This window comes from Aquarana catesbeiana, linkage group LG05 (genome assembly GCF_042186555.1).
Source record: "Aquarana catesbeiana isolate 2022-GZ linkage group LG05, ASM4218655v1, whole genome shotgun sequence".
NCBI lineage: Eukaryota > Metazoa > Chordata > Amphibia > Anura > Ranidae > Aquarana > Aquarana catesbeiana.
In genome coordinates this window covers 356765921-356777980 of record NC_133328.1, presented here as the reverse complement: position 1 = coordinate 356777980, position 12060 = coordinate 356765921, and the positions used below count along the sequence as shown (strand labels likewise).

The 12060-nt window shown below is 42.7% G+C and overlaps 1 protein-coding gene across 2 annotated transcripts in view; it reads left to right on the top strand.

Annotated features, from left to right (window-relative positions):
* The window catches only part of DROSHA (drosha ribonuclease III), a 651577-nt gene extending 641602 nt beyond the window's left edge, over positions 1-9975 (top strand). For both annotated transcript variants that reach the window (XM_073630893.1, XM_073630892.1), the window contains exon 33: positions 9252-9975. In XM_073630893.1, the coding sequence (XP_073486994.1) occupies positions 9252-9320 (69 nt within the window). In that variant the 3' untranslated portion in view covers positions 9321-9975. The remainder of the gene's footprint in view (positions 1-9251) is intronic.
* The last annotated feature ends 2085 nt before the right edge of the window (positions 9976-12060 follow it).

Below are 12060 nucleotides of genomic sequence, written 5' to 3'. Positions count from 1 at the left end.
AAGGGAGCCTTTTTGGCTTCTGTGCACATTAAAACTCATACCGACTTGTCCCAATTTTTCCAGTCCATCAGTGTTTTTTCACTTAGCTGTGATGTACCTACATTACCAGTTGTGGTCCTGTCCTTCAGGCTCTCGGTGGCACTTTGGTTATCCACCAAAATGCTGGCCCCAGTGTTATCCCTACTGTGCTCTTTTGACATTCCTATTGTGGGATGTTTACAACAATTCTACTGAGTGCTGAACCTTCATAAATCATTGCTGGAATCAACTCATTAATTGAAGTACCTGAGTTTAGTCGTGGACAATGGCTCAAGCTATATTGCTTCTTCCACACATACTTGGCGCATATTCAGTGCATACTTTCCAGTCACTTAGCGATGCTGGGAAGGGGAGCATGCACTAGCATGCTTCAATGAGGCTGAGAACACACATCCAAGCTATGCTGTTTCCCAGATATAATTAGGGACAATTGAAGGTAAGCAATATGGGAGTATATCAGGCAGTCTTCAGGGGTGCCAACAGAGGCTTACAGGTGTGCCAATCTCATTGTAATGAATTTTGCAAAAAGGCACAGGGCTTTATAATATACAGTACTGGCCCCTTGTCTGCATTAGCTGTTTTACACATAATGTGAATTAAGCCTTAAGTAAACCAGATTGCCCACATTAATAAAATAGTTTTGAATTATTAAAGTCCTCACATTTATGTTCTCTGACCTTTGCTGACTACATTTTTCCTGTAAGCACACCAAATCATTAGGTCATTGCAGTATGAAAGTTAAGAGTGTCGTGTTGGCAGGTTTTTTGGTATAACATCACTCATGTTTTGTATAATCCATTGCATTGAGAACCCATTTAGCCCATCATACTGTATGTTTAGTGGGATGGTCTACTTCTTTAATTGAGCACCAGGTGCCCACCCTGTCTGTGTTTGATAATAACTGTCCTAAATTACACACAAGTAGAGAAATGGACGCCAAATCACCAGATTACTGACAAAAGGCAGTGGGGTGGACTGATGACCTGAAATCTTGATATGCATACATGTCCCCGTGAGTAACTCAGAAGATCAGCAATCATTGTCATTGCTTTGTATAGAGCCATATATAATTCAATATTTCTTTATCATACATCAAGGGACACAGAGTTAGGCTATTATTCATTACTTACTGGGTTATGCGCCATCTCTAGGTAAATGGACACTGGTAGACGAAAGGTCTTAGGCAGGAAGTCCGTATCTATATAACCTCTTCCATACAGGAAGCACTTCAGTTTTTTACCAGTGCCTGCAAGGTGGATGGGCATGTTTGAACTCTCTAGAGCTCCAGGTCTTTAGTCCCAAAACGGTTCTTAAATGAATCGGCTTGACCGATTGCATCCATTTGAAGAAAAGCTTATATGCTTAAATAAATGGTACCTGAGCCTCGCAAAGAAGACGCAAGGATCAGGCAAGGTTTTGCCTGTAACACGACCTGAATTTGTGCGCACACGGAGCCGTGCATGTGCCATAGCTCTGTCTTGGCGTGCAAAGATTTGTGCCTTATGCGAATACAGCCTCGCGCGTTCACCGGGATCATGCATGTGCGCAGAACGTCCCGGCGCACAGCCAGCTTATTTAGGCTAAGTGTGGCAGCGAAATGTGGCGCTCCCAAGGGACAGCTGTGGGACACAGAGCAGTCTCTGAACCAGTCACGTTCAGCAATTCATTTATCTTTACCTGAGTCACCAGGTGTTGGTTGGCAGGCTAAGGTACTTAGCAGGATTGTTGCATAGGGGCTTGATGTGACCTATTAAAGGATCTCCCTTCTGGGGTGTGTAAATACTAAACCCAGGTACTCCCTTTTTCTGGCTTGCAATGTCTTCAAAAAGGAGCGCGACTAACCAGCCATGCCAGCCGTAGATGCAGCAGTCTCTTCCTTAAACAAGAACTTAACTTGTCCAGTGGATAACGCACAGGGCTTGAAAGACCCTGTTGACAAGAAACTGAAGTCACTATTAAGGGCTTCCTTTTCTTTAGCCAATTCAGCTATTCAGCCAGCTGTCACAGCAATTTGAGTCTGCCAGTACTTAAAGGATCAGGTCAGATGGCTTGACAGGCCTAACCAGGAGGAGGATTCTGCTGAAAGCAGGGCAGATATACCTTGAGCAGTGTTTTGCTGTAGATGCCTTGAAGGATTCTATACAGCAAGTCTCTCGTATGGCTCTGCTGTCTGTACACATGCGCAGGCGTCTGTGGCTTAAGAAATGGCCAGCTGGACTTCCTTGTAAGAAGTTATTGGCAGGGGTTCCCCTTCCATTTGGAAAGTTTGTTTGGTGATGACTTGGACAAATATATCCAAAAGATTTCCAGAGAGAAGAGCTCTCTACTTCCTGTGAAGAAATGGACCAGGCGTCCCTCGTTTAAAACCTCAGGAACCACTTCCTCAGGTGTCTCAGTGGCAAGGCAGTTCTGTCGCCAACAGGGAGCAAGAGCCAAGGGCAAGCCGCAGGGCCAGAATAAACCCTGGGTCCAAAGCTCTTCCAAACCTGGCACCAAGCCCTCCTTTTGAGGGGACACCCCCACTCTATCATGTGGGGGGAAGGCTGCTGCACTTTGCCGACATTTGGAGAACAGTGTGGTTCAGGATGAGTGGGTCACCTTGACAGTATCCCGTGGTTATAAGCTGTTATTACAGTGGGTTCCCCCTCAGAGGTTTCTAGGATCCAGCGTTCCTTCGGATCCCCCAAAAATAAACTTTTTGTCTCAGGAACTAGATTGTTTAGTGCATCAGGGAGTGATCATACAGGGTCCTGTATCTGAAAGGGGCGCTGGGTTTTATTTGAAACTATTCATGGTTCAAAAGCGAATGGCGACACAAGGCCAATTTTGGATCGAAGATCCCTGAACCAGTATATTTTAATCCAGTCCTTTCGGATGGAGTCAGTCCGCATGGTAGTAGCCTCACTCCAGATGGGACACTTGCTATCCTCCATCAATATCAGGGACGCGTATTTACACGTACCTATCTTTCATCCTCATCAGAGCTTCCTGCAATTTGTAGTAGAGGAATGTCATTTCTAGTTTGTGGCTCTGCCCTTTGGGCTTACCACAGCACCCCAGTGTTTACAAAAGTCCTAGCACCAGGGCTGGGTCTTATAAGGGCCCAGGGAATGGTGCTCGGATACTTGGACGTCCTCCTGCTCAGAGATAACTCACTACAGGCCCTAGAACAGAGCGTAGCCTGCATAGTGCGGTATTTAGAAAACCTGGGCTTGGTCATAAATACCAGAGAGTCAGCCTTGAGACCAGCTCAGAGTCTGGAGTATTTAGGTCTGATCCTAGATACGGTGCAGGCAAGGGCATTTTTGCCATCAGGTGCGTCAGGTAAGGGGCACCAGGCAACCCTCCATTCAACTCTGAGTCTTCTGGGAAGGATGGTGTCCGAGGAAGTTCCCTACACCCAGTTCCATTCCAGGCCTATACAACAAGGCATCTTGTTGACTTGGAACAGGAGAGGGTAAGCCCCAGATTACCCCATGTCCTTATCTCCTCAGGCACGCTTAAGCCTAAGCTGGTGGTTGCAGGATCAGAACCTGTGAAAGGGAAGATCCTTTCTCCTGGTGTCTTGAAGAGTACTGACCACAGACGCCAGTCTCTCGTGCTGGGAACTGACCCTAGAGGGGCTCACAGCTCAGGAGAGATGGTCAAAGGTGGAGCAGAGCCTGCCCACCAACATCCTGGAGTTGCAGGCAGTACCTCTGGCCCTACGGTCCTGCATGGTGGAGCTTCAGGACTGCCCTATCAGAGTTCAGTCTGACAATACCACTGAGGTGGCCTATATAAACCACCAGGGCGATACCAGGAGTGGTTCAGCTCAGGAAGAGGTGAACCACATATTAGCCTGGGCAGAGGGACATGTGTCGGTTCTATTCAGCAGATTATCTCAGCCTTCAGGAGATCTGCCTGGGGGATTGGTCCCTACACCCGAAGCTGTTCCGGGAAATTTGCCAGCGTTGGGCATGGCCAGATGTCGATCTATTGGCATCCAGGTTCAATAACAAGCTATATCAATTTGTGTCTCGAACAAGGGACCCCCTGGCAATCGGAGTAGATGCTCTGGTAGTTGAGCCAGTACTCCCTGGTTTAAGCTTTCCCCCTGATCCTTCTCCTTCCATGTTTTTTGCGCAGGATTCAGAGAGGAGGTTACAGTCATTCTGGTGGCACCAGCCTTGCCCAGAAGGCCCTGGTACCCGGAGATTGTGAGACTGGCAATAGACGGGCTGTGGGCACTTCCACGCCACCCAGATCTACTGTCTCAAGGTCCTATATTCCACGGCATGGTTATTGCAGCCAGGGTGCTGAAGGATCATGGCATCTCAGGACCAGTGGTGTCTACCCTAGTGAATGCTGGGAAAGCGGTCACTAGGAAGATATATCATAAGGTCTGAAAGACTTGTATTTCTTGGTGTGAAGTCAGAAAATGGCATCCTCGGAAATACGTGATTGGGAGAATTCTCTCTTTTCTACAGTCAGCTGTGAAAATCAGATTGGCTTTGAGTACAATCAGAGGTCAGATTTCGACCCTGTTTGTATTCTTCCAAAGGGCTTTACTCTTCCATTCGCTGGTGCGAACCTTTATGCAGGGGGCGACTCGTTTTCTTCCCCCTTTAGGTTACCTATGTGACCTTGGGACATACATTTGGTGCTGTCAATGTTACAGAAACAACCATTTGTGCCTATCAAGGAAATTCCATTAGTCTTGCTGTCACGCAAGCTAGCCTTCCTGATGGCCATCACCTCGGCTAGAAGGGTGTCGGAATTGGTGGCCTTTTCATGTAGGGAACCATACCTAATCCTTCACCACGACAAGGTGGTGTCGAGTCCTATTCCATCCTTCCTGCCAAAAGTGGTGTCGGCCTTTCATTGAAATCAAGACATTGTTTTGCCTTCTTTTTTCTCTCAGCCTCATTTGGCGGAAGAGAGACGACTTCATTCCTTGGACGTAGTACAGGCAGTCAGAGTTTATCTGTTTAGATCTGCGGAGATCCGAGGATCAGACTCCTTTTTTGTTTTACAAGAAGGACCCAAGTAGGGGCAGGCAGCTTCCATTGCCAATTGGGTCCGCCAATTGGTCATTCAGGCCTATGGTCTGAAATGTAAGGCTCCTCCCTCATTCTACCAGGGGTGTAGGAACCTCCTGGGCTTTTCGCCATCAGGTATCTGCTAAAGAAAATATGCTAAAGAAAATAGGATTTTTTTCATCACACTTACCTGTAAAATCCTTTTCTTTGAATACATCATGGGACACAGAGGTCCCTCCCCTCTTTTGGGAATTCAGTTCTTGCTACAAAACTGAAGTACTTCCTGTATGGGAGAGGTTATATAGGGGCGGACTTCCTGTCTAAGACCTTTTGGTCTACCAGTGTCCATTCACCTAGAGATGGCGCATAACCCAGTAAGTAATGAATAATAGCCTAACTCTGTGTCCGTGATGTATTTAAAGAAAAGGATCTTACAGGTAAGTATGATGAAAAAATCCTATTTTTCATCTACCCCTAAACCTTTAAGTCTCTTCAGACGTAACCCAGACTTCCCTCTAGGTAATTCAGAGACCTTCCATTAACAATGTTAAACATTTGCTGACACACAAGACCACATTTGTGTCTGCTAATGGGATTCAGTTCTAGCAAACAGATACTTTCTGAACTTTGAGAACCCGTGGATGGTGAAGGAACTCATTTGTAGGGTATACCAATAGCATAAAATAATCAAGGTAAACAGAGAGAGAACACATCCTAAATAAAAGTAAACTAAAAGCTGGTTAACATTGGATCTCTATACAAAATGGAAGAACCAAAATATCAAGGAATAGTGTTTAACTGGGGCTCTGCAGTGTAAGGCAATCAAATCTAAATCTTAGATCTAAATGTTAGGACTTATGGAGGAAGACTGAAATACAGGGAAACTGTCAAGGCAAGCGGACAGCTAGTAATACCACAGAAGGGGCAAATGGCCATTTAGGAACCTATAAACCAGATCACAAGAACAAAGTCAGTTGGTTGCTCAGGGTGGCCAGTTAGAGACAGATGAGACAGATGTGCTGAGACTGACTGAGACCCTAAATGGAGTTAATTCATTCAGACCCCAATCAGAGCGAGACCTGCAGATAGTAGCTATCTGCTCCCTGGTCAAATCTGTATTCACAGATTATCTTCCAGTACTGACTTACTTTGCAGCTATGAGATTTTATGCAGAGAACAGCAAAGGAAATTAGTGTTAAAAGAATGCATAACTGAAATGTTTTGTGCTCATATGTTAGAGGCAGCTCAGTTATAAGAATTATTTGTGATGCTGTCAGTATTTGTTTTTGATTTATATATATTTAGGTGATCTCATATTATTTTTACAGAGAGGAGTTATCCTTTTTAGCTCATAAATTAGTTCTTCATTTACAGTTCACCCCTTACAGGCCCACTTTATATGAGATGTGTTAAAGAATAAGTTCGCCTATTATAACCTGTTACATGCTATACCAGTATTCAGGGTGTACCATGTAACATATTACTGCTGTAGCTGCCCTATTCCCCGCCCCCCCAAGTCCCCGCTGTGGCAGCAGGCTGGGGATCTTCTCCCCGTGCCCGCTGTTACAATTTTCAAAAAGGCAGCTTTCACTCAGAGTTCTGTGAATAGGAGAACTACAACTACCGACAGCTTTTAAGGCTGTTGGCTTGTAGTTCTCAATGAACTACCAGAGTGCTGTTGAGCGCTCTAGGTACTTCATTGATGCTTCCTGTCTATGTGTAACTTCCTGCTTGTACGAGGTATGAGCAGGTGGCTTACACTAACAGTCTGCAAAAAAAAATTCACATTTTTTTACCTGCAAAAAGATGTGCATTTATTTCATTTTTTTTTTTAGAAAAGGTGAACTTACCTTTTAACCACTTAAGCCCCAGACCATTTTGCTGGCCAAAGACCAGAGCACTTTTTGCGATTCGGCACTGCGTTGCTTTAACTGAAAATTGCGCGGTCCTGCGACATGGCTCCCAAACAAAATTGATGTCCTTTTTTTCCCACAAATAGAGGTTTCTTTTGGTGGTATTTGATCACCTCTGCGGTTTTTATTTTTTGCGCTATAAACAAAAAAAGAGCGACAATTTTGAAAAAAGCTAATTATTTTTTACATTTTGCTATAATAAATATCCCCCAAAAATATATAAAAAAAAAAACATTTTTTTTCCTCAGTTTAGGCCGATACGTATTCTTCGACATATGTTTGGTAAAAAAAAATTGCAATAAGTGTTTATTGATTGGTTTGCGTTTACAAAATAGGGGACAGTTTTATGGCATTTTTATTAATTTTTTTTGTTTTTACTAGTAATGGCAGCGATCAGTGATTTTTATCGTGACTGCGACATGGCGGACACATCGGACATTTTTTTACACATTTTTGGGACCATTGTCATTTATACAGCAATCAGTGCTATACAAATGCACTGATTCATGTGTAAATGACACTGGCAGTGAAGGGGTTAACCACTAGGTAAGGGTTAAGTATGTCCTGGGGAGTGATTCTAACTGTATGGGGGCGTGGCTACGTGTGACACGTCACTGATCTCTGCTACCGATCACAGGGAGCAGAGATCAGTGACACTGTCACTAGGCAGAACGGGGAGATGCTTGGTTACATTATCATCTCCCTGTTCTTCCTCTCTGTGAGGCGATCGCGGGTATCCCTGCGGTGATCGAGTCCGCGGGACCCGCGACCCGACTCACGGAGGTCCCGGCCGGCGGCGCACACGGGATGGCACGGCGGCAAATTTAAAGGGACATACGGGTACGCCCATTTGCCCAGCCATGCCATTCTGCCGACGTACATCGGTGTGCGCCGGTTGGGAACCGGTTAAATAAACTAGAATAATACTCACCTTTCTCCATGGCCCGTCACTCAGTGAAGCACCACAGAATACTTTGTGCTATGCACTTTCTTTAGTCCATGGGAAACTGTCCCTACCATGAAAAATCCAGTTGGTTGTATTTGCTTCCCAGGCCCAAGGTCCCCACTCCTCCCCAGTGTAGCAACTGTATATGATATATACATGTTTTATTTAAAATATGGACTTTTTATTAACTTCTTCTCTGGATAACCTATAAACCTATGCCTATTTGGTATTACAGGTTGGAGAGCTTCCTAACCCTCTTATTTCTTAGACACTTTTTAGAGTGTTCAGTTATTTTATGGAACTGACCTGTTTTCATCAATAAGTGAGGATGACTAGGGAAATGCTAAAACTCAAACTATTCTTTCTGTGACATATTTATTACGAGTATTTATATGGCGCTATTAATTTACTTTGCACTTTACATATATATTGTATATTCACAGCAGTCCCTGCCCTCAAGGAGCTTACAATCTAAAGTCCATAACTCACATTCATACAGGCCAATTTAGACAGGGGCCAATTAAACTACCAGCATGTCTTTGCAGTGTGGGAGGAAACCCACGCAGTCACAGGGAGAACATACATGCAAACTCAGGGCAGGTAATGTCAAGGTTGCTAACCACTTAGCCACTGTGCTGCCCATATATACAGTGATTGCTTTAATACAAACATGTAAGTTGTGACAAGGTATTTTATTGATGAATGATGAACATTATTTGGAAGGTAAAGTTTTCAAATGTTTAAGATAACTAAAGTTTTAATTTGAGCATGTTTTGAGGTTCATCTTGTCAAAGATGAGAAGCACATCTAAACAAGAGTCTTTCTTGCCTTAGCAACACTTTACTGAGAGGCACTATCCAAGATGGATGTGGAATAGCGCTTATAACATTGCCAAAACTAGGAGTAGGACTGAGTTACTGTGTGATTAGCATAAGCAGAAAAAATGAAAAATAAACCAACCTTTTTTTCAGCATATAGTCTTGAATTCAGTCAGATTAGGAAAATTCTGGATAAGTACTTACCCATCCAATTTAATTATCGGGCTTGTGCTGATATACTTAAGGATGGTATTAATGTAGTATCTAGGAGGGTACATTCACTAGGTATGTTTTGTCCCCTAGTTTTTTTTTTAATCCAGCTGGTCCGCTGTCCACTACTTGGTGGCATTTCAAAGGAAATTATCAATGTGGCTCTGCTGGCTGACCATGTTGTTTCCATATCTTGAGTGCCAATATTGTACATTTCACCATTAATGGTAGAACATTTAAGATCAATGCATTTTTTTTTTTTAAATTGTAATGCTCAGTATATTATCTATGTTGTTTCTTGTAGGCTTCGCTGGATCCAATATGTGGGAAGACGCCTCAGGGACCATCTCCACGACCATCTTTACAACACTGAAAAACGACATGCTATTAATGTCGCCCAGCATTTCAATGAATGCCATGCGGGCAATGTTTCTGCTTTGTTTATTCAGATTATTGAGAGGTTGTGAGTTCTGGAGAAAGGTGGGGATGTGTTTCAGCTCCTATGCAGTAGAGAGGTCTACTAGATTTTTCATCTCTGGACCCTTATACCCAATGGACTAAATTTTGAGTGGGGTGTCACTCATTTTTATGAGTGATACAGCAGAGTGCACCCCTCTCCTGCATGGGTTGTGTCTTTCCTCTCCCCTCCCCTTTTTTTTTCTTCCTACCTCTGTCTTGTAGGTGTTTCATGGGGATTTTATGCTGCTGTATGTATTTAAATGGATCTACGATTGGATTTTCTATATTTTTGTATGGATATTTCCTTCTTGACCCTCTGTTGTTTGTTTATTTGTTCTTCTTTCTTTATATTTTTTGGCTTGCATATTTTATAGATTGTTGGTCTGTTTTTATAAGGTTTTAATATTATGTCCAGCTGTGGAAGATACTAATTGCTGTATGCCCTGCTGTATGATCTTTGAGTGTGTGATGGTATTTAAATGATAGCTCTCCTTAGCATGAAAGATTTGGTGCTGTGATGTTTTATTTGTGGATATTGTTTTAATAAAGATGTTCAGAGTAAAACAGTGTGCAGTCATCCACCTGCTTTATTGTTGAAATAAAAGACAACAGCTTAAATGTGAAAATAGCTTGGGAGCTTAACTAGCAAAAGTGCTCACAAATAGTGATTAAAATTGCTTACATCCAACTACATACAGTTGTGCTTATACATTTACATACCCTGGCAGAATTTATGATTTTTTGGCCATTTTTCAGAGAATATGATAACAAAAACTTTTCTTTCACTCATCGTTAGTGTTTGGCTGAAGCCATTTATTATCAATCAACTGTGTTTACTCGTTTTAAATCATAATCACAACAGAAACTACCCAAATTACTCTATCAAAAGTTTACATACCCCAGTTCTTGATACCGTGTATTGCCCCCTTTAACATCAATGATAGCTTGAAGTATTTTGTGGTATTTGTGGATGAGGCTCTTTATCTTCTCAGATGGTAAAGCTACCCATTCCTCTTGGCAAAAAGCCTCCAGTTCCTGTAAATTCTTGGGCTGTTTGCATGAACTGCACGTTTGAGATCTCCCCAGAGTGGCTCAATGATAATGAGGTCAGGAGACTGAGATGGCCACTCCAGAACCTTCACTTTATTCTGCTGTAGCCAATGACAGGTCGACTTGGTCTTGTGTTTTGGATCACTGTGATGTTGGACTGTCCAAATACGTCCCATGTGCTGCTTCCTGGCTGATGAATGCAGATGTTCCTCCAGTATTTTTGATAACATACTGCATTCACCTTGCCATCAGTTTTGACCAAATTTCCTGTGCCTTTGTAGCTCACACATCCACAAACCATCAGCAATCCACCTCCGTGTTTCACAGTAGGAATGGTGTACCTTTCATCATAGGCCTTGTTGACTCCTCTCCAAATGGTTGATGCCAAAAAGCTCAATTTTGGACTCATCACTCCAAATGACTTTGTGCCAGAAGGTTTGAGGCTTGTCCCTGTGCTTTTTGGCGTATTGTAAGTGGGATATTTTGTGTCATTTGTATTGTAATGGACTTCTTCTGGCGACTCAACCATGTAACCCATCTTTCTTCGAATGCCTCCTTATTGTGCATCTTGAAACAGCCACACCACATGTTTTCAGAGAGTCCTGTATTTCACCTGAAGTTTTTTATGGGTTTTTCTTTGCATCCCAAACAATTTTCCTGGTAGTTGTGGCTAAAATCTTAGTTGGTCTACCTGACCGTGGTTTGGTTTCAACAGAACCCCCCATTTTCCACTTCTTGATTAGAGTTTGAACACTGCTGATTGGCATTCTCAATTCCTTGGCTATCTTTTTATATCCCTTTCATGTTTTATACAATTCAACTACCTTTTCCCGCAGATCCTTTGACAGATTTTTGCTTTTCCCATGACTCAGAATCCAGAAAAATCAGTGCAGCACTGGATGAAAGATGCAAGGGTCTGTCAGGAGTCCATAAACTCATTGACCTTTTATACACACACACTAATTACAAGCAAACAGATCATGGGTGAGGATGGTTACCTTTAATAGCCATTCAAAACCCCTTTGTGTCAACTTGTGTGCATGTTATCAGGCCAAAATCACCAGGGTATGTAAACTTTTGACCAGGGTCATTTGGGTAGTTTCTGTGTTTATGATTTAAAAAGAGTAAACACAGTTGATTGATAATAAATGGCTTCAGCCAAACACTAACCATGAGTGAAAGAAATGTTTTTGTGTTATTCACATTATCTGAAAAATGGCCAAGAAATCATAAATGATGCCAGGGTATGTAAACTTATGAGCACAACTGTAAATTAAAAAAAAAAATAAAGACTAAAAAGGGGTATGTCCTCTACATTACTTAAAAGGCTTATGCTACATACTCTAGCTAGCCACTATACATGTAACCTGAGCTGGCAGTTTTCATTTTTAACTAAATCAAGAGAAAATTGGAATCCAGCTATTGGTAAAGTAGAAGTATAATTTATAAAAATCAAACATTAAGATAGGTGACACTTGACCATTTTTTATGCTACTTATTTTCCAGGTAGAACATATTGTGACAAACAGCTCCTGTCAGTTGTGGATGGAGTGTGCCACATCTGCCACATAGAATTTTGAGGTTAATAAGGTAAATGGGTGGCA